Source organism: Pseudochaenichthys georgianus, chromosome 5, assembly GCF_902827115.2.
Source record: "Pseudochaenichthys georgianus chromosome 5, fPseGeo1.2, whole genome shotgun sequence".
Taxonomy (NCBI): domain Eukaryota; kingdom Metazoa; phylum Chordata; class Actinopteri; order Perciformes; family Channichthyidae; genus Pseudochaenichthys; species Pseudochaenichthys georgianus.
In genome coordinates this window covers 1395359-1419007 of record NC_047507.1, presented here as the reverse complement: position 1 = coordinate 1419007, position 23649 = coordinate 1395359, and the positions used below count along the sequence as shown (strand labels likewise).

General features: G+C 38.9%; 1 protein-coding gene across 1 annotated transcript; it reads right to left on the bottom strand.

Annotated features, from left to right (window-relative positions):
• Positions 1–356: 356 nt before the first annotated feature.
• On the bottom strand, positions 357–22871 carry hdac11 (histone deacetylase 11). Its single transcript, XM_034084142.2, has 11 exons — positions 22710–22871; positions 21771–21830; positions 18073–18221; positions 13876–13976; positions 12455–12571; positions 11708–11750; positions 10913–10989; positions 9346–9408; positions 6252–6348; positions 2850–3028; positions 357–2333 (listed from the first exon to the last, which is right to left on the bottom strand). Exons 2-11 carry the CDS (start codon positions 21803–21805, stop codon positions 2091–2093), a joined length of 1104 nt encoding a protein of 367 aa, XP_033940033.1. The 5' UTR covers positions 21806–21830; positions 22710–22871; the 3' UTR covers positions 357–2090.
• Positions 22872–23649: the final 778 nt, after the last annotated feature.

Sequence of the window (23649 nt, the reverse complement as noted above, 5' to 3'; positions counted from 1 at the left end):
CCCTCTCTTGGATATCAGCATGTGAAGGACACTGCTCAGGGACTAGTTGATGCTCTGTATGTGATGACTACTTCCATTCTGGAGAGGATCACAGATACGTGGATTCTGAGGTTGAAGCTCAAGCCGGGGACGAGTGATATTTTTCTAACAATTTCCATCTTGTTTTCTTCGCCTTTCCTCAGGTTTGGTTCATTTACTCTGACAGCGCTCTGTGTCATATGTTGCTTCAACCTTTCCATTGAACTACATTAAAACAGTTTTATTATCTTGGTTTTCCAAACATACTGTACTTTTAGCATTGGCGTTATACAAGAAATTCAAAGATTTAAAAAAAGAAAACGCCCAAAAAAGATACATTAGTTGTCACAGATGTTTTTAATATCAGTGTGAATGCATAGAAGTCGTTTTTAATTTCAGCACAAACCACAAACACGCCCTTAAAAAAATACAGTACAGCTTTGAACACAGTGTTATTTTTGGCAACATCGTCTGACAGGAAGGAGCTGCTGATCTGGAATCTGTGATCTCATCTCGTATTAAGGACGGCTTACAATAAAGTGAGATGTTCTATTTAAAGGTAGACACATTCAAAAGCACCACATCGGATCAAAGGCTTCAGCTAATTAGCACTGACACTGCTTACACACTTTCATTATGAATGTGTCCAAACTGCTTCAACACAGACAAAGTGTCATTATTAAAACATTCACAGCCACATTAACATATTTTCTTAATTAGGAGAACAGTACTGTATGAGGTACAGTACAACCTTCAGTAAAATCATTGGCAACTCCCTGTTAAACATGAACGGCACAGATTATAGGTAGAAAAAGTAATGACTAACTTTGATGAATGAAACACTGGATAATGAAGAATAAACTATTTAATGATCACAACAAATATCTAGAGGTCAAAACATGTTTACACTGTTAGGGATGAGAATAAGGGCCACGTGCATTTTTTTTACTGCTCAAAATTCTGACTTTTTTCTCAGAATGCCAAATTTTTTCCAAGTTTTTTGATCAGAATCTTTACTAATTTCTCAAAATTCTAGCTTTTTTTCTCAGACATTTTCAGATTTCTGACTTTTTCTCCGAAATGTTGAGAATTCTGACTTTTATCCCAGTCTTCTTACTCTTCTTGTAACTTTTGTTCAGATCTCAAACATTTTCAACATGTGGCGTTTATCCTCTTCTGTATATACAATTAATAATACAAAAAATCATTACATTAGTTCGATAGCTACAGTTTTAAGGTGCTTTTTTTCTTGTGTTTCACCTCTACAACTATTAAGAGGAAAATTCATAAAATGTCCACGTATTTAAAAGAACCTCAAACCTGTTTACAATACCATAGAATTTTATATATTTCACATATGACATTATTCCATTTCCTGAGATGAAAGAAGACTCTTCCTAAAAGCTTCCCGAACATACATTAAACATAAAACCCTTCATTCTCCGACTTTAAAATGGCTATTAATGAAATTGACTGCAGTCAGAATAGTGCTGTTATTGCAGTAAAATTATTCTATTTCCAGAATGATTCCCTTTGATTCATGGCCAACCGATAGAGTAAAAATGTAAAAAAGAAATCCAAATCTTGTTAGATTACATGTGCAATCAAGCACTGGGTAACCCCATCTGGTATTGAGTTAAATTAAACACCTTCGTGTGTGCAGCAACAACCTGACACCATAATTACTGCACAATATAAAGTTACTGCGTTGCCTTCACATGTTACACCTAGTAGTAGTAGAGGAAACAGAGGAAACACATGTTAGTGTTAGAGGCAGAATTAGTGAGACAGAAAAAAAAGACTGAGAAAAAAGTCAGAGTTCTGAACATTTCAGAAAGAGAAAAGAAAGAGTTCTAAAGAAAAAGTAAAAATTCTGAAGAAAAAAGTAAAAATTCTGAAAATGTCTGAGGAAAAAAAGACAGAATTCTGAGAAAAAGTCAAAATACTGAGGAAAAAAGTCAACATTCAGAACATTTCTGAAAAAAACCAAGAAAGAATTACAAAGTGACTTCCGTGCCTTCACATGTTACACCTTCACAGGAAACACATGTTAGTGGCAGAATTAGTGCATCTCAGACAGCAGTGGATGTTGACCCAGTAGATCCATAGCTGCTCATCATGCTGGTCACCATAGACGATGACCCCTCCCCCTCCAGAGCCTCTGGACCAATCAGGGCCTCCCGATGCAGGTTGAGGATGGAGTCGGCGATGATGCGGGCGGTTCTCTTCTGGTACCCCCCCGATGTCACCATGAGGATCGGGATGCCTCGACGCCTCGCAGCCCTGAACACAATCTCATCTCTCTTAACGATGCCCTGAAGGAGAAGGAGAATCCACTTTTTTAATCCCCATTTTTAAGGTATTTTTATATACACTCTACAAATATACAAATTTGTGAAGAAAATTATGAACATTTCTAAGAAAAAAGTCAGGAATGGAAAATGTCTGAGAAAAAGAAAAGACACAATTCTGAGAAAAAAGTAAAAATTCTGACGAAAGAAGTCAAAATTCTGACGAAAGAAGTCAAAATTCTGACGAAAAAAGTCAAAATTCTGACGAAAAAAGTCAAAATTCTGAAATTTTCTGAGAAAAAAGTCAGAAATCAAAGAAGAAGAAAAATCCACTTTATTAATCCCCTTTTTAAAGTTATTTTTGAATCCACAGTACAAATATACAAATTCGGAGGAAATTAATGAAAATTCTGATGGAAAAAGTCATACTTCTGAATATTTCTGAACATTTATTTTAAAGTATTTGAAAATGTCAGAAAACAGATTTTTGTATTCCCAATTTTCTGTCCAAATCCTTGTCTGATGGAGCAGGTTCAGTACCTGAGGAGAAATGGAGAGTCCTCCCAGAGGGTCTCCATCCAGGACGTCTGTCCCCGCGTTGTAGACGATGATATCGGGTCTGACCTCGTTCAGAGATCCTTCTGTGTGGAGCTCCACCTTCTGAAGATACTCCGAGTCTTCAGTTCCCCAGTCCAGCTCAACCTTCCTCTTTATGGCTTCTGGAGTAACAGGGACATAATCAATATCCACAATTACTGCCATCAGTTAGCCAACCTAAACAAAATACTCCTGGGATGTCCATAAGAAGTGTGCTGCCCTTGAAGCCCTTGAATGCCTTGCCTTGTAACAGATTTGTAGCCAAAGAAGGTTTGAGGTTTGTTTAAAATCTAATTACCTACAATTGTCAGAGAAGGCAAAAGTACACACATCCTTTATTCAAGTAGAAGTACAGATACTCGTGTTAAAAAATACTCTGGTAAAAGTAGAAGTACTGACTAAACTTCTTTACTAAAGTAAAAGTAAAGAAGTATGGGCTTTGAAATGTACTTCAGTAAAAACTACCTATAACTAGCAGCTGTTTTAAAGAGTACCTGACCTCCCTTTATATTAATAGAACAATAATGTCATTGTTAGCTAATGAATGTTTCCATGCTGAACAACGGCAACATGACAACGTTTCCATTGGTCCCTCTTCTTTATAGGTATTTGTGGTATTTGTGTTTAACATGTAAGAATTAGAAAGTACAGGTATTTGTGTTCAACATGTAAGAAGTAGAAAGTACAGGTATTTGAGTTCAACATGTGAGAAGTAGAAAGTACAGGTATTTGTGTTCAACATGTGAGAAGTAGAAAGTACAGGTATTTGTGTTCAACATGTAAGAAGTAGAAAGTACAGGTATTTGTGTTCAACATGTAAGAAGTAGAAAGTACAGGTATTTGAGTTCAACATGTAAGAAGTAGAAAGTACAGGTATTTGTGTTCAACATGTAAGAAGTAGAAAGTACAGGTATTTGTGTTCAACATGTAAGAAGTAGAAAGTACAGGTATTTGAGTTCAACATGTAAGTAGAAGGTATTGGTAAATGTAAAGTAGAAAGTACAGGTATTTGTGTTCAACATGTAAGAAGTAGAAAGTACAGGTATTTGTGTTCAACATGTAAGAAGTAAAAAGTACAGGTATTTGTGTTCAACATGTAAGAAGTAGAAAGTACAGGTATTTGAGTTCAACATGTGAGAAGTAGAAAGTACAGGTATTTGTGTTCAACATGTGAGAAGTAGAAAGTACAGGTATTTGTGTTCAACATGTAAGAAGTAGAAAGTACAGGTATTTGGGTTAAAAATGGAAGAAGTCAAAGTAAAAAGTCGTCAGGAAAATAAGTAGTGGAGTAAAGTACTGATACCAGAAAAATGTACTTGTAACAAAGTATTTGTACTCCACTACTTCCCACCTCTGACAATTGCATATACATTGCAACAATGCTCGTAGCCATGTTAACTACTACCTGCAGTGCAAGAAAGCCCTTCACACTAATTGTTTACAATACAGGAACGCACTGAGTATTTTTATATTGTCTTAATTTACAGTCTTCACCAACATGTTAATGAGGAAGTGTGAGAGTACATGGTCGATCTACTACCACTCTGTCTTCATTGGCTGTGGTTTAACTTAGTGTACCAATCAGAGTTTAACACACAACATGGGAACACTACATGAAGGCTTATAATTGCTGCAGATGATGTCTTTCAACACAGAGTAAAGGCTTGCTAACTGTATTCCTTTGATCCCACAGGTAAGAAATTGTGTTTTTTCCATCAAGAATACTCAAATCTGCAGCACTTTTATTATTAATTAGTAGTACATTTTAAATAATTAACGCAAACAATGAAACAAGTTAATAAGGAGAAAAACATGTTCCAAATTTCAAACATAATTAAGTTGCAAAATGGAATAATATAAAACAGATTTCTTGGTAGTCCAAATCATGTCAAAAAATGGTAAGCGTTGGTCTTTGAAGGTAGAGAGAAGGAAATGTGTCATATGAAGCAGAAGGAACTGCGGGTTTTATCTTAAACAACCAGAAAGTACATTCATTTCACTTTCTTAAATTAATTATAAAATTAAATTACGTGTTGAGAAGGAGATAGCCGAAGGAGGGGAACTAATTTAAAGGCAGTATTGTGACGTTTGGTCCCCAGAGTTTTGTTGGAATTGGGACCAAATGGCAGCATGTGGTTGTCAGATCAGCTTCAATGCATTGACAGATTAGTGTAAAAAGCAATGATTGTAATGTCGCACAGACTACTGCGTGTCAGCTTTCCTGCTGAGTTATAATGGTGGTCCTTCAGAGGGAAGTCATAGCAGAATTTAAATAGCCCAGAGTGTAATGTAAGATTTGAGCTGGAGGAGGCAGCACTCTCCACTCAAACATCAACTTCTAACCAGACATCAGGAGAGATGTAGACCCTGAACTTTGACCCAGCCACACAAATGGGTGCCATGCAGAGGGGAAGTACCATTTGCAGCATTTGAAGGCAGACAGAATGATTACCTGCAGCCTCATTTAAACATTTACATACAGCCTACCACTGTTTTAACTTAGTATTACAACTGCCAAAAATTACAGCTGCTACAGACACACTGAACTCTACACACATCACATGCTTGGTTATTACTTTATATGCTGTATTATTGAAGAAGGAGTAATCATACACTTCTAACAGACTTGAGCAAAGTAAATGTTCCCTCTGTACACAGCCATAGTGCCAATAGGTGCATGCACATTGACAACAGTAGACTTGGTTTGAGTTAAGCCCCTTTTTGAACTGCAAATATATACTTTTCCTCCGTAAAACAAAATCCTGAGTTTCATCCAGCACTACTGTGGGAACGCAAGAGCCCGAAGAAGCAGTGTCACAATGCCTTTATCGTATTTACTTGGCGAGTAAGATCTAAAAGTTGCACTGTCGCCTCCCACTATAAGCATATAAGCAATATTATTACATTGCTTAGTTAAATATTCAATTCTGATTAATCAAATCTGACATCACAGAGGTCTGTTTTTTTTCACGAACAGACCGTTGCTAGGGAGAATAGACCGTTGCTAGGGAGAACAGACCGTCGCTAGGGAGAGCAGAGTGTTGCTAGGGAGAGCAGAGTGTTGCTAGGGAGAACAAACCATTGTAGAGGAGGATCGAGAGACTATATGCAGTCATATCACATCTTTACTTGGCGAGTACATTTTAAAATTATGTTAAATTAAAGGAAATAATCTGAATATTTTATATAGAAAGCCGTTCTTTGATACTCCAGATAACACACATGGTAAAGCCCCTCCTGCACTTATGTACAATGTGACACGTTCTATATATTAAGGTTATCAAATGTCTATACAATCAAAGATTAATAAGCAAGAATGAGAAAATGAGTGGTGCTTTCTCTCACTTTTGGCAAAAGTATCTTCGGGATATATGTAGCGATTGTACACGTCCATGATGAAAACTCGTTTATCGTCCAAGAAATCACGCTCGTGTCCATTCCCCTACAACAGAGCGGAAACACAAGATAGAATAACATTTAATAAAAGGAAAGCTTGTTATTTATTTCTACATGAATGGATCGTTATTGTTTAGTTGTCATTTCAATTGATGTGCAAACGAGAGCACTTTGTCATGTTCAGGGTTGTAATTAGGATGTTACTGCATATCCTCAATATTTCCCTGCGTCTCATTATCTGCTGAGAGGGGTACTTCAGACCCACCTGGATGCAGATTTTGCTCTTTGTTCTCCATTAATTTACTCAGCATCTTTATTGATCCTCTGCATGTGTCAATAGGTAAAGGCTCATCATTTCCTATAAGCTATAGCTCAAGAAAAAAGTGCTGTATTGTATTCCTGGAAAATAGCTATTAACCTTGGGAACATTGAGACATGCTTTTGTTTACATGCACCAGGTTCTACAAGGATTCAAGCATCAGTTATTGTCTTTCTGCAACACAGGGTGTATAGACAGTAGCCCAATAGTATAAATTACAAAGTTAAATGAAATTAACTTGACTAGGATGTTCAGCCATAGACTCAAACTTAAATATATAAGCAGTATAGCTTATTAGCTGGGACCTTTTGCAGTATTTCACCTGTTAACTTGTGTAGTAGATCATGATAATCCCTCAGGAAGACTTTAAGCGACATGATTACACAGATTAGTTGAATACTCAATTTGGACATTCCAGATTTTTTACAAGCAGACCGTTGCTAGGGAGAGCAGACCGTCGCTAAGGAAAACAGACCGTTGTAAAGGAGGATCAAAGGACTATGTGCAGTCATATCAATACGCAGAAAGTAGTGAGTGAACAAAACACATTAGTTTCATCCATCAGAAAACACTGTGAAATAACTTTTTTACATTTATTTTTATATTTGTGGAGAAAACAAAACGTTAGATTCATGATGGCTAAACTGTCCCCAGGAAAGAAAGAGAGCAAGAGCAGACGAGAGGTTAAAAGACATCAGAGAATTCAGCAGAAGAAACCAGACGGGAAGTAAACACTAAAGGTAACAGCAGAAGAAGACAGACAGGAAGTGAACACTAAAGGGAACAGCAGAAGAAGAAGAAGACAGGAAGTAAACACTAAAGGGAACAGCAGAAGAAGACAGACAGGAAGTGAACACTAAAGGGAACAGCAGAAGAAGAAGAAGACAGGAAGTAAACACTAAAGGGAACAGCAGAAGAAGACGGACATGAAGTAAACACGAATGTGAACAGCAGAAGAAGAAGACAGGAAGTAAACACTAAAGGGAACAGCAGAAGAAGACAGACAGGAAGTAAACACTAAAAGGAACAGCAGAAGAAGACAGAGAGGAAGTAAAAACGGGCTGAAGTCGAATAGTCCATTTAGCTTAGGAACCTTCCTAAAGGAGTGAAATGACCCGGAAGTCCCTCAGTGGCAGCCATGATAAGTGCCGTTCGAATTCTCTAGAATGATGAGAATGATAGGAAAGGAGGTTTCAAACTTCCTTTATAACCTCCTTTAGCTTAGGAACCACTGGACCTCCCTAACCGACAGGAGAAGCGAAAATGCTGCCCCACAATGCCTTGCAGCCGCAGCATTTGCCGTCACTCAACAGTCGGCCGTTCACGGAAACAACCGATTATGACCGAGAAATGATATCATGAAAGTTACGGTGCTTATCAAGCATTTTAAAACATATGTAGTAAGTTGCCAAAGTGCTTTGTTCTGAACGTTGATCAGTATTATAATCAAAGAGAGAAATATGAACGTTAGTTTTTACTGAAATCATCAAATAAAGTCAACATTTCAGTCTTTACTGAGCTGTGTGGAGTTTGTTCAACTTTTAAAAGATGTTTGAATGGTGATATACACAGTGATAGATGTTAAGGACTAACGTTTATAATAAATACATCTGTATTGATTTTAAGATCTTTAGTTCATACAATCATACGTATTGGGATCATTGGTACTAATGTGGACCGGAGGGAGAGGGGGACGAGCAGAAGTTTCACTTTCCTTTTTTATTTCAATTCCAACTTTGGTCATGAAGAATATGTTTCTCTGTCCACGTTCATAAAGCAAAGCAGCAGCATCAGAGCACGGTGCAGAATCTCTAGATGAGTTTACAGTAGTCCCTCGTTCTTATTGAGCATCCATGTTGTAGTCCGCTGTATAGAAAACTGTAGTTTCCATAGTTACCCCACAGCAGCAGACGCATATTCAGGACGTCCGCTGGCACATCCTAAACACATGACGTCGGATAGTGAAAGTGCATTTGGATTCTCTAAAGCACCGCAGTCTCTTCTCCTAAGTCCTTTTGAATTCTCCTATCCACTATCCCTTAACCCCGTGACGTTTCACTCAGAGGTCAAGGAATAGACGATAGGGTTAGAACCTAGGAGCTGATTTTTAAACTATCCGACTGCAGCCACGGACTAGAAAAGCAGAAGAAGACAAACAGGAAGCAAACACTAAAGGGAACAGCAGAAGAAGACAGACAAGAAGTAAACAGGAATGGGGACAGCAGAAGAAGACAGACAGGAAGTAAACACGAATGGGAACAGCAGAAGAAGAAGACAGACAGGAAGTACACACTAAAGGCAACACTATATGGTCTCTAGCAGTGTTTAAAGACTGGTTAATGGAAATAAAGTAACATATATCAAAATGCTTTTGTTATTTCGCCCCTGAATCAAATCAAACTTGTATTATATAGCAAGCATAGAACTGTAGCCACTTTAAGGCACTATTTTGCACTTCAGACACATCTCAGTGAAAACAAGCCGAAACACACAAGGCGCTGGAATTACTGCAGATAACCCAGTGCTGGTCTGTTATTATCTGACGCTGGTATGCACTCAACTGTTTTCCAGAGGAGATTATGTTTGTTACATTTCACTGATGGTGACAGTGAGGGCCAATTTGGTCTGCAGGGAGCCGTATTGATTGGCTGAAGTGGTGAAAGAGGGGTAATCTATGTGGGCTCCTGAGCATTGACACAGAAAGAGGTAATGGTATCGGCTCACCTGATGAGCATCCAGATCAATAATGGTCGCCCTGGAGATGCCTTCCACTCTCTCAAACAGAAACTGAGAAACAGATGAGGAAATGTTTGCTTTCTCTCCGAAGAAAACACGTTCACAGTTCAGTATTTGTTAATGCATTGGAGTGACTTTCTTCCATCTTATGCCATATCTGGCCAAACTGCTTATGTGTTTTGAAATGTCAATGACATGTCAACCAAAGAGTGGTTTGTGAACGTTACGCTTATTACTGTAAAGATGGTTTTCATTAGCTGTAACTAGCCATCAAAAGCTAAAAGTCATACTAGACCAGGTAAGGCAATGCCAGCTATGAACGGTTAGAAAATCAACGCGCTTCCCCTACTAATAAAACTAATCATCCATTTAGTCATCCTTTTATTTGAAGGAAAGCAGAGTGAGTAGTATATCAACATGTTTAACTTTACACTGAAGATTCATAGCCATACGGTGTAACATGGGTAGCTTGCATATCAAATTGTTTGCTCTTCCACTCATAAGGCACTTTCACACCGGAGTACTTTTCCCAGTATAGTTCCGATACAGTTCCGACAATTTGCGTTCACACCAAAAAGAGCCTGAACTAGAACTGAGTTCATGAGAACCTTTACACCCCCTTTTCAGGCCCTGCTAGAGAGCAGGTACTTTTGTGGGAGAAAAAGGTTCCTGTGTCTGATTGGCTGGGCGGATTGCAAACCACGCCCCGTAAAACTCCCAAAACGTTTTGTGAAGACGTCATTTTATTATCCTCGCATTAGCATTATTAGCATTAGCATTAGCCCAGCGCACAAACGCAGAGAGACTAACTTATGGCAACACAAAAAGTGAAAAACAGAAAACATGGGAGCGGTGGAGATGAGGAGGTGTCGGCGTTCTGGCGATTTACTCGGAAGTCCCCAACTCAGGGGACTTCCGGCCGGGGACTTTGGGCGTCAATATACGCCGTGAAGTTAAACGCCAGTAAACCCAAAGCAGAAGAAGAAGAAGTGACGTCAGCGGCTTCATTTGCCTAATCCTCTCCCAGGGATTTATTCCGGTGTGAACGCGATCTGTACTTAGTTCATGAGAACTATAGAGTTCTGATTAATTAAGTACGGCAAAGTACTTGGTGTGAAAGCGCCTATTGTCAACACCTATTCCTAAGTTAAGGGGCAAAAAAGCCACCTAGAGGTTACTATTTATCAAGGAGAATGAGAGTAATAGCAACATCGATCAAAACGATAATAAACATCAGCACGGTGAAATCCAAAACATGCTCCACATAATCAAATCACGTACAAAAAATGGCTTCTCCAAACATTAGGTGAGTGTTTCCAATGAGCTAACAATGTACTTAACACCAGCGTTTCTTAGCAAGTTGCTCGTCTCTCTTTTTCATCATGCACCAGTAAAGGTTTCAGACTGTACATTTGGGTTAAACAAATCCTTATAATCTGAATATATGTAGTGGCATTTCATTTAACACTTTTAACAATGTTGTTGAACCAAAAGGGTGTGTGTTTTATTTTTTTGGCAAACTTTTGATGCCTTTCAATAAATATCCAACAGTTACCTTGATGGCCAGAGTGATGTCAGCGTAGGCACAGAAGCCCCCCCCTCTGTCGCTGGAGCAGTGGTGAAACCCTCCTCCTGGGAAACAGAAAAACTGCATCAGTGTCAGGACATCTATGAGCATGTCAGTGCAAACATGAGAAACATATTTATCTCAACAGCAGCAATTGGTTTTATAGGAGTTTGTAGCAGCTTATAATAACAGCTGCTGTGTCCCCTGTGTCACAACGAGTTGATGCTGAAATGCTTGAAGAGCAGTAATGTACAGCACAAGGAGGACATGGGATGATAACCATTCAATCAGGTTATTACACGATTTAGTCGAATACTTGATTCTGATTGGTCAGTTTGGACCTTCCAGAGGTCTGCTCTTTTTTCCTAGCAGACCATTGTTAAGGAGAACAGACCGTTGCTAAGAGGATCAAGAGACTGTGTGCAGTTATATCAATCCGCTGCAAGAAGTCCGATCAATGTATAATCAGCTGTGGACAACAAGCATTAGTTTCCATCTGTTAGAAAACACAGTGGGATACTTTGGGAATATTTATTTTTATATTTGTGGAGGGAGAGACACTTTGGATTCATGATGGCTTAACGATGTCCAATATATACAAATAAAAAGAGGACAAGAGAAGGAACGAGGTTAAAAGGCAGAGCGCTGGACATCAGAGAAATCAACAGAAGAAGACAGACAGGAAGTAAATGGAACACAGTCTGGTCTGTATCGGTGGTATACTGTATATCTATACATCTATCTAATTATCTCTTTTGGTTACTGAACAAGAAACTCACTCACCCACGTTCACAGCCCACCCTCGGTCTATAGCCAGTTTTCCGGCCTGTGGTAGAAAGAAAACAAACTTCAAATACTTTTTTGAAATCAACATAGACAAATACATAAAGTGTCCCCTTCCGAGTTCATCAGAATACCAATTGACAAAATAAAACTTTTCCAACTTACATGAAGCGAATAATCATTAAAGGTCTCTTATTATACTGTTTTTCATCAATATATCACAGGTCTCATCCAGAACCTGTCTCTGATTGGCTGAAACACCAAACAGATCATTGCAGCATTACCCATAATCCCCTCTGTTTCAGCCCTGTTTCCAAAGTGCTGATTCTCTGTCTGTTACTTTAGATGAAAATAAGGAGCCCCTCCCCACTCCCCTCTGAGAGACATTTGGTTACAAGAACTCAATGGAGCTCTAGAGGAGATTCAGGTGATAAGGGGGGGGGGGGGGGGTTACCTTGGTTACTGATTGGCTAATGGTTACACAAGACAACACATCGTTATGACATCATAAAGTGGCCAAAATCTGATCAGCTCATTTTCAGACAGGTTTTTATAGAAATGGATCAAAAAGAGAGAGAATCTTTGTTCCTGAAACTTTCAGAGTCTCTTTCCACAGAGGGGACACATGTTGATGTAGAAGAGACATGAAGAAGTGGATTTTGAATAATAGGTGACCTCTAAGTGGCGTTTGAATTGCATTTGTGTCTACTGAAGAAATGAAACAAATTGTCAATCTCAAATAGCTACCATTATGGTTCCTCCGGTCTGCGTCCTCAAAGGCCTCAACACTCTCCGCTGAACCAGGAAATTAGGCAGGAAGATGAGAGGTGGGATTTCTGTGATGTTTGCCACCACCACAGACCACTGAGATAAATGAAAAACACAGTTAGTGACGGTTAAAAGAATGTAACTGTGACTTATCCCCTAAAAGGCAAACAAAACCACGGACGGACTGAAACGTAAATACACCCAAACAGGAGAATGTGATGTTTCTACAAATGGAAAAGATAAAGTGTACTTTGGGCGGTTCCTCAGGTAAATCTAACACACTGTATATGAAGACGCCAAACTGTTTACACTGGTGTAACTCATTCTAATTTAAAACTAATTTAAATCTAGTGTAAGGGACTGAGAGGCAGAGTAGTGGGAGACACCTACATTCCCAATAGGTGGCTCCACCTGCTGCCAATTAACAGTATTGGGAGCAGGTGGGGAGACCTCACACCTGGTGCTAATCACTCCCTCAAGGGAGACAAAAGCACCTAGAGTTTCTCAGTTGTGTGTGGCACATGGAGGGAGCAGGAGACTCCCAGACTGAGGAAACAGTTTGTAAGCTGGCAAGTCGGTTAGCGGCCCGGCTACGTTAGCCTTTCTATCGTAAAAGGTATTTTTTAGTTGAACAGCAATAAAGCCTCTTTTTTTATTTGAACACTGCCTCTGTCGTGACTGCTTCACTACCACTTTTCCCTTTACAGTATCTGCCCCGGCCTGTTACACTAGTTTTTCTATAAAAACCTGGGACTGTATTGTTTGTTCATCCTTTTTGTCTGTAGTGTTATTATTTTAAATTATTATTATTTAAAAATAAATTGATATTTCTAATCTTTGTTTAATTAATTTTGTTCATATTTACCATATTGTTTTTACTCTACTAGTAATATTACTTTTGAGTTTTTTTATTTATTTGTTTGATATGTGTTAGTTTTTCAGTAATAATGAGACTAGTCTTGAGCATATATTAATTAAAAGCAAACACAGTATTTAAATTTAATAAATTAGGCGTTGACGTAAAACACATTTTTAAAATAGGAAGAATGAAAGAAACCAAAATGAAAATGCAGGCAGTACGTCAACTATAATATCTTGATCTTTATTTTAGATGTATTTTAACATCCTGCTAGTAATCCAAGTCTTAGACATTTAACAGTATGATAACTTCTTTCTGTATGTAACTGTAAGGCAATACAGTTACATTTGATTGGATCCTGTTACATGTAATAATAATCATAATAATAATAATACATTTTAATTATGAAGGCGCCTTTCAAGGTACACAAAACTAAAAACAAAACGGCACAGAAACAAGACAATATGTAACCCTAAACCTGTGCGTCAGTGCCATTATTAAGTGTCATACTGAGAGGTGTGTTGTGGGTAATCTGAGTGACCTTCAGTTTGTTGAGGTAGCGCTTGGTGTGAACCACCAACAGATCTTCTTCAGAAGCTTCTCGCGCCTCCACCATGTTCTCATCAGTAAGAAACTGCTCCTCTGAGACAGAAACAGCATCAGTTAGACTCAGACTATCTCCAGATTGAAAACTGGCTAAGCTGGACTTCAACATCAATACTAAACAATAAACCTATGTACTAAAGCAGGAGTCGATATTCACCATAATTCTGCAAATCCCAAAGAATTCCCAAAAAGTTGATCGTTGTGGTGACAACACTAGCAGGCTTGCATATTACTTAAAAATGATGATATTACATAATTAACAATATTAATACAAATGAAAAAACACTCCATATAACAAATGCTCAAAGACGCTTTACAAAAAATGTTGTACCAGTCTTAAAAAAACGAGCAGGTTTGCACACCATAAAACAAATATTAATAATAATAAATAACAATATGAATACACATTTGTTTTCTAAATCCATCAAAAAAAGATAAAAAAGAAATGCATTGGAGGAACTGAGTGTTCTTTAAAGGTCACCTATCAGGATATTTGTAGGCAATAGCATAGGTCTCAGATATATCGAAATATATAAAAACATGTTTCTGAAGTGTTTTGCTCAAAATACCAAACAGATCACCCATTCTAGCCACGCCTCACATCCCTCTATTTCACTTCCTGTTTCAAAAGCGCTGATTTGGGTATAAAGCTTTAGGAGGGGTCTGAGCTCATGCGGGACCCGGCAGCTACCGTCTAAACTAAATGCTGCCGTGATGAAACTCCATATCATGGATTATCAAGGATCTGAAACAGTCTGGAGCTCAAAGGCTTTCTCTCTTGCCGGTTACACCACAAGGTGAGTTCCTTTCTACTTCCTGCTTCTTCACACACATGCTCTCCAGTACAGGTTAGCTCTGAGTGTTAGCGATGCTAATGTAAACACCGACCATATTACGTCCAAAACAGTCGGGCATTGTTTCTGATAGCAACGTTTCTGATTGGCCCGTGGGTCCACATTTCAGATATTACGTCATATCGGACGCAAATCTGGATCAGCTCCGTTGTTCCCCCGTTTTTAGAGATTTGGGTACGGAGGAGAAGAGAGAGGGTTTTATTTTCTGACGCTGCGTGACTTCCCCGACACACCGGGGACACATGTTTATGTATAAAAGACATCACAAAGTACATTTTTCATGATAGGTCCCCTTTAAGTTTGTAAAATGACTAACAGTAGGGGCAAGGTTATTTAAAGCCTTGTAAGTCATTAAAAGCAGGTTTATTTATATTTATAGTTTTGTCTATTATAGAGTATTCTAATTTATTCAATATTTGTTATATTGTATATTCTTCAGATACTCAAATTATATACTGTATCTTTCCTACAGTTGATATGTACATTTTTATCTATTTCTATGTATTTGTATTATATATATAAATCATGTGTAATACTTTCTGCTGCTGTGTCGAAAACATTTCCCCACTTGGTATGAACAAAGTACATCTAACCTTCAACATAACCACTTTGACCACATATTGCCAAGGTAAACATAAAAGAATCAAGGCTTTCCTCCGTCAGCAGAGTCAGAGTTTTATGTGCACTTTTAGCTTCTCAATGTGTTTGAATTAAGCTGTGGACGACACTTTCTCACTTTTGCATGAAGGTGTGCCAGCAAGCAGTTTTTGCCTGACTCTCTCAGAAGCTTTCATTGCCATCTCTACTGTAGCTCTGTGCATAAGACAATACAACCTTTGAATATTTGAAACCTGCACAGCCCCCCTCAGCGAGTGTTTCCTCCTCCATCTCCCTCTCTTTTTTCTCCCTCTGAGTGATTCCATGTATCATCATGGTCCCTGGTTGACCACAAATAACTACTTTTTACTCTGTATTTTTGTATTCTATTATATGTGTTGCATCGTTGGAGCAGCTCAGGTCAGAAGATTTTCATTGCCATTTCTACACTGTAGCTTTGTGCAATGACAATACACCCTTTGAATGAATTGAATTGAATGAACACCTCGTTGTTAAATACCAACTATGTGCAATATGTGCAATATATATATATATATATGACGTTAATATCTGTGCAATATATACCTGGCTGCTAAATCTTCACAAGTGTTAAAGGATGTGTATTATGTAAATAGGCACGCAATGATTCTAAATAATAATGATCACGCCACCAAACACACATTCAAACTAAAGGAACCAGCCTGTTTGGAAATGTAAGAAATAGAAAGCACAGGTATTTGAGTTCAACATGTGAGAAGTTTTTGATAAAGCTTATAGTTAGGGCTGATTAGATTCAGCCCCTAGTTTTGCTGATATAGGCTTAGTTTGTCGGGGGACATCTTACTTCTTCCTTCTCTCTGTCTATACCTGTGTCCTCCCATGTTCCCATTAACCCAGCTTCCCCAAATCTCTTTCTTTTTGGTGTCTATATACGCTGGGATCCGGAGTCATGGATGATCCTGCGGTCCTGTGTCCTGGATCGCGAGCGCTGGATCTTGAGTCGTGGCTGCGGTCCTGGATCATCGGTCCTGGATGGATATCCTCGTGGATTCATCTTCCTATTATACACACATGCATTCCAAACATTTGGACTACCTATGTTGCAAATGTATTATCTTTTCAATTTACACACGGCATCTATTGCACGTCTGTCCGTCCTGGGAGAGGGATCCCTCCTCTGTTGCTCTCCCTGAGGTTTCTCCCATTTTTCCCTTTAAACTGGGTTTCTCTAGAAGTTTTTCCTTGTACGATGTGAGGGTCTAAGGACAGAGGGTGTCGTATTGTCATACTGATATTCTGTACACACTGTGAAGACCACTGAGACAAATGTAACATTTGTGATATTGGGCTATATAAATAAACATTGATTGATTTGATTGAGAAGTAGAAAGTACAGGTATTTGAGTTCAACATGTAAGAAGTAGAAAGTACAGGTATTTGTGTTCAACATGTGAGAAGTAGAAAGTACAGGTATTTGAGTTCAACATGTAAGAAGTAGAAAGTACAGGTATTTGAGTTCAACATGTAAGAAGTAGAAAGTACAGGTATTTGTGTTCAACATGTGAGAAGTAGAAAGTTCAGGTATTTGTGTTCAAAATGTAAGAAGTAGAAAGTACAGGTATTTGTGTTCAACATGTAAGAAGTAGAAAGTACAGGTATTTGAGTTCAACATGTAAGAAGTAGAAAGTACAGGTATTTGAGTTCAACATGTAAGAAGTAGAAAGTACAGGTATTTGAGTTCAACATGTAAGAAGTAGAAAGTCGTCAGAAAAATAAGTATTGGACTAAAGTACTGATACCAGAAAAATGTACTTAAAGGAGACCTATCATGCTATATTTGAATAATATATTGTAGGGCCATACCTATATAAGGTATATTTATATGTTTTCTTTTTCAAAATACCAAACAGATCCTGCATTTTAGCCATGCCTCATTTTGCTCTATTTTCCTCTCCTCCACCCTGTCTTTGCATGCGCTGCAGCTGACCACGGCCCCCTGCAAAGGAGGGGGCCGAGTTACAAGCGTCATGTTACCATGCTGTTACCATGCTGTTACCATGCTGTTACCATGCTGTTACCATGCTGTTATCATGCTGTTACCATGCTGTTACCATGCTGTTACCATGCTGTTACCATGCTGTTACCATGCTGTTATCATGCTGTTACCATGCTGTTATCATGCTGTTACCATGCTGTTATCATGCTGTTACCATGCTGTTACCATGCTGTTACCATGCCACGGCAACCTCTCATTCCCCTGATTGGTGGCGAGTTGGCCATATAGGCGGAGCTCCTCGTCACTGACGTCACACTATTTTCAATTCTGTATCAGTCTGTCTCAGATCCATTGCAGCCCCGTTTTTAGAGATTTGGGGATAGTGGAAAGGGAGAGGGTTGTGTTTTCTGACACGGTGAGTTCCCTGACACACCGGGGACACATATTCATGTATAAAAGACGTACAAAAGTGCATTTTGCATGAGAGCTCCCCTTTAAGTACAGTAACAAAGTGTTTGTACTCCACTACTTCCCACCTCTTAACATGAAGCTGTCTGTGGCTCTTTGCTGCTGTAACCATGTAAATGTCCCCTCTGAGGGACTAATAAAAGGTATTCTGATTCTGAATGTCTCCTCAGGGATTCGCTCTCCCCATCTTTCACTCTGTGTCTCCTTTTCCGCTCACCTTTCAAGAAGTGAATGACTTTCCCCCACTTCCCTGCATCAAACGGATGCAGCTTCTCGAGGCCCATGAAGGTGATGTTGTAGTCTGGGTGGTACACGATGGGCAGACATGTCAGCGGGATGTGGGCGTACAGATCTGTGTGGTGAGAGCTGGAAAAGGGAAAGTAAAAAAAGTTGCACAAGGGCCACTTATACATGGATTTATTTAAGAGGCCCTATTATGCTTTTTGGGGATTTTCCCTTTCCTATAATGTGTTTTTTGTGCATGTAAATGGTCTACAGAGACTAAAATCCCCTCCAGAAACGCCTCCATTGGACTCCTTTGTTTACTTCCTGGACATCGTGACATCACAATGTAAGACTTGCGCTTCTATTGGCTAGCACTCCAACACATTGTACGTGATTGGCTAAGGGGCGGGACATCTCTAAGCGGTTGACTAATCACAACAGAGCCGGCCAGCTAACCAATAAGAGCAGACTAGGCTCTGGTATCAGACAGAGGGTGAGAAGAGGTGCTGCAGCACAGACAGTATAAGAGAAATAAAGAGCTTTTTGAACATTAAATCATGGAGACACTACATACTGATACACTCCTGAACATCAGCAGGAGAGGACTCTTTAAAGTAGAGACACTACATACTGATACACTCCTGAACATCAGCTGGAGAGGACTCTTTAAAGTAGAGACACTACATACTGATACACACCTGAACATCAGCAGGAGAGGACTCTTTAACGTAGAGACACTACATACTGATATACACCTGAACATCAGCAGGAGAGGACTCTTTAAAGTAGAGACACTACATACTGATATACACCTGAATATCAGCAGGAGAGGACTCTTTAAAGTAGAGACACTACATGCTGATATACACCTGCACATCAGCTGGAGAGGACTCTTTAAAGTAGAGACACTACATACTGATATACACCTGGACATCAGCAGGAGAGGACTCTTTAAAGTAGAGACACCACATACTGATATACACCTGAACATCAGCAGGAGAGGACTCTTTAAAGTAGAGACACTACATACTGATATACACCTGAACATCAGCAGGAGAGGACTCTTTAAAGTAGAGACACCACATACTGATATACACCTGAACATCAGCAGGAGAGGACTCTTTAAAGTAGAGATGCCACATACTGATATACACCTGAACATCAGCAGGAGAGGACTCTTTAAAGTAGAGACGCTACATACTGATATACACCTGAACATCAGCAGGAGAGGACTCTTTAAAGTAGAGACGCTACATACTGATATACACCTGAACATCAGCAGGAGAGGACTCTTTAAAGTAGAGACACTACATACTGATATACACCTGAACATCAGCAGGAGAGGACTCTTTAAAGTAGAGACACTACATACTGATATACACCTGAACATCAGCAGGAGAGGACTCTTTAAAGTAGAGACACTACATACTGATATACAACTGAACATCAGCAGGAGAGGACTCTTTAAAGTAGAGACACTACATACTGATATACACCTGGACACCAGCAGGAGAGGACTCTTTAAAGTAGAGACACTACATACTGATATACACCTGAACATCAGCAGGAGAGGACTCTTTAAAGTAGAGACACTACATACTGATATACACCTGAACATCAGCAGGAGAGGACTCTTTAAAGTAGAGGCACTACATACTGATATACACCTGAACATCAGCAGGAGAGGACTCTTTAAAGTAGAGACACTACATACTGATATACACCTGAACATCAGCAGGAGAGGACTCTTTAAAGTAGAGACACTACATACTGATATACACCTGAACATCAGCAGGAGAGGACTCTTTAAAGTAGAGACACTACATACTGATATACACCTGAACATCAGCAGGAGAGGACTCTTTAAAGTAGAAACACTACATACTGATATACACCTGAACACCAGCAGGAGAGGACTCTTTAAAGTAGAGACACTACATACTGATATACACCTGAACATCAGCAGGAGAGGACTCTTTAAAGTAGAGACACTACATACTGATACACACCTGAACATCAGCAGGAGAGGACTCTTTAAAATAGAGACACTACATACTGATATACACCTGAACATCAGCAGGAGAGCACTCTTTAAAGTAGAGACACTACATACTGATATACACCTGAACATCAGCAGGAGAGGACTCTTTAAAGTAGAGACACTACATACTGATATACACCTGAACATCAGCAGGAGAGGACTCTTTAAAGTAGAGAAACTACATGATATACACCTGAACATCAGCAGGAGAGGACTCTTTAACATAGAGACACTACATACTGATATACACCTGAACATCAGCAGGAGAGGACTCTTTAAAGTAGAGACACTACATACTGATATACACCTGAACATCAGCAGGAGAGGACTCTTTAAAGTAGAGACACTACATACTGATATACACCTGGACACCAGCAGGAGAGGACTCTTTAAAGTAGAGACACTACATACTGATATACACCTGAACATCAGCAGGAGAGGACTCTTTAAAGTAGAGGCACTACATACTGATATACACCTGAACACCAGCAGGAGAGGACTCTTTAAAGTAGATACACCACATACTGATATACACCTGAACATCAGCAGGAGAGGACTCTTTAAAGTAGAGACACTACATACTGATATACACCTGAACATCAGCAGGAGAGGACTCTTTAAAGTAGAGACACTACATACTGATATACACCTGAACATCAGCAGGAGAGGACTCTTTAAAGTAGAGACACTACATACTGATATACACCCGAACATCAGCAGGAGAGGACTCTTTAAAGTAGAGAGACACTACATACTGATATACACCCGAACACCAGCAGGAGAGGACTCTTTAAAGTAGAGACACTACATACTGATATACACCCGAACATCAGCAGGAGAGGACTCTTTAAAGTAGAGGCACTACATACTGATATACACCTGAACACCAGCAGGAGAGGACTCTTTAAAGTAGATACACCACATACTGATATACACCTGAACATCAGCAGGAGAGGACTCTTTAAAGTCGAGACACTACATACTGATATACACCTGAACATCAGCAGGAGAGGACTCTTTAAAGTAGAGACACTACATACTGATATACACCTGAACATCAGCAGGAGAGGACTCTTTAAAGTAGAGACACTACATACTGATATACACCTGAACACCAGCAGGAGAGGACTCTTTAAAGTAGAGTCACTACATACTGATATACACCTGAACATCAGCAGGAGAGGACTCTTTAAAGTAGAGGCACTACATACTGATATACACCTGAACACCAGCAGGAGAGGACTCTTTAAAGTAGATACACCACATACTGATATACACCTGAACATCAGCAGGAGAGGACTCTTTAAAGTAGAGACACTACATACTGATATACACCTGAACATCAGCAGGAGAGGACTCTTTAAAGTAGAGACACTACATACTGATATACACCTGAACATCAGCAGGAGAGGACTCTTTAAAGTAGAGACACTACATACTGATATACACCTGAACATCAGCAGGAGTGCACTCTTTAAAGTAGAGACACTACATACTGATATACACCTGAACATCAGCAGGAGAGGACTCTTTAAAGTAGAGACACTACATACTGATATACACCTGAACATCAGCAGAATAAAGGGCTCATTTAACCCAGTGACTAAATGAGCTTTCTTGGAAGTGTCATAGTGTTAGTTTGTGCTCACCTTCCTTTCCCTTTATTATCTTCTTTGTGAGACATGTCTTTCAGGCATTGCTACTTTCACCTTGGGAAAAAGGGAAACATGAAATGCATTTACGTGTAACTTCCACAACAGTAGACAGTAACTCTATTTAAATGTTTTTTAATCAAATACATTTGATAATATGCATAGCATATTCTATTTGTATGTATTATGAATTATACTTATTTTCTTATTTATTATATTTTATATTTGATTTGTTATTCTTTAAAAATGTAGTTGTATTTAGTTTAAATTCATTAAGTAATTAACTGTTTATTTAGCAATTTACTTTGTACAAAGAACTTAATATAAGTGGGGGGAATGTCTCCAAATACATCCATGGACAATGAACTAGGACCCGATGCATTATAGACAATACAAAGATAAGTAATACAACTAATTACAAAACTTTAAAACCTTTGCAACTATTCAACTGCGCAATATCCCTTAGGATTATCACTGTTGTAAAGGGAAAGCAAGCAATAATATATATGTTTTACTAATGCTAATACACCCCTATTATAATTGAAGAACAATGTGCCATTTTTTTTGTACCTTTAAGTTCTTATGTTTATTTAAAATATGTTTTATTTTATTGCATTTAGTTTTATTTTATTATTTTATTGTATTTTATAGAAACAAAAATAAAACAAGCAACTGTCAGTAAAACCCAAATCTCCCCTGGAATACATAAAACATCGCGCATGCGCAGTGACATGTGTACATTTTCAGAGACGCAAAAGCACCATGAACGGCACAAGGAAACGACACACACACACACCGCCTCAAAACATGGATGAGCAGGTCTCTAATGATGTGTTCCAGGTCATTTTAAATTTGAAGGACACAACGTTATCACGGTTACTGCCTGAAACAGACCGGAAGTGTTTCAGAGGACAGAAACCAGCCGCTGTCACTCACCTGTCAGACTGTGGAGGAAACAGCCTCTGGAAATAAGAAGTTACTGCACACTGTCAATATATTTCCTTCCCGACATGCTTTGACTCTGTTTATTCCTCCGGAGCCTGCTGACAGAAAGGAAATCGGGTTTTATTGACAGTATTTCTTCACAGTATCCGTCGCGCTGCTACGCTCATTACGTAACATACGTAGAAAGCGCTCACGTAAAAACACACGCAGATTTAAAGCAGAAGAAACACGAAGTCCAGACAGATTTCACTTTCAGATGTATTTCACTGTTATTACTAAAGAATACTTCCAGTGTTTCTAATGCTCCAGGCTGGACTTAAGGCTTAATTTTGATGCTGCAAAATATACCCTATAGTTTCAATAACTCTGCCTGTAAATATAATAACATTGTGCAACATTAGATTACATCACATGTCACTTGTCAGACGCTTTTATCCAAAGCGATTTACATACTCAATACTGTGGGCAATCCCCACAGGAGCAATTTGGGGTGAAGTGTCTTGCCCAGGGACACAACGACATGCTGACTGCAGTGGGGTTTGAACCTGTGCTCCCCCTGACACGAACAACAAAGCACTAGACCACTACGCCACACGCCTCCTGCAACAATACTGCTCTTGTGCAATTTACACCTGATTGTATTTATTTTTTTATATCGGTGACTTCAATACTTTTATATGTTCACATTTTCCCGGAAAAAAATTGCAATTTGTTTTAATTTACAATGGTGTATGTATTTTTCTACTTATTTTTTGTTTAATATTATTGTTTATTAAAGCGTACTTTCCTTTTTAAGCCTACTCTTTATTTTGTCCTTGCATAAGTGGATCGGTACAAAGCCTTGGCTATCCCTTAAAATAGCCAATTTCCCTGGTTTTTAATTCCCTAATAGGATCTTATGTTTACAAGTATCAGAATTATGCAATTAAAT

Excerpts from the sequence above, each read along its gene's own strand:
- hdac11 (XM_034084142.2), bottom strand. The coding sequence starts at position 21,805 with ATGTCTCACAAAGAAGATAATAAAGGGAAAGGAAG. Across the intron at positions 12,572-13,875 it reads GCTACCTCAACAAACTGAAG|TGGTCTGTGGTGGTGGCAAA; the intron begins GTCACTCAGATT and ends CATTTATCTCAG. Across the intron at positions 2,334-2,849 it reads GACTCTCCATTTCTCCTCAG|GGCATCGTTAAGAGAGATGA; the intron begins GTACTGAACCTG and ends CTTCTCCTTCAG.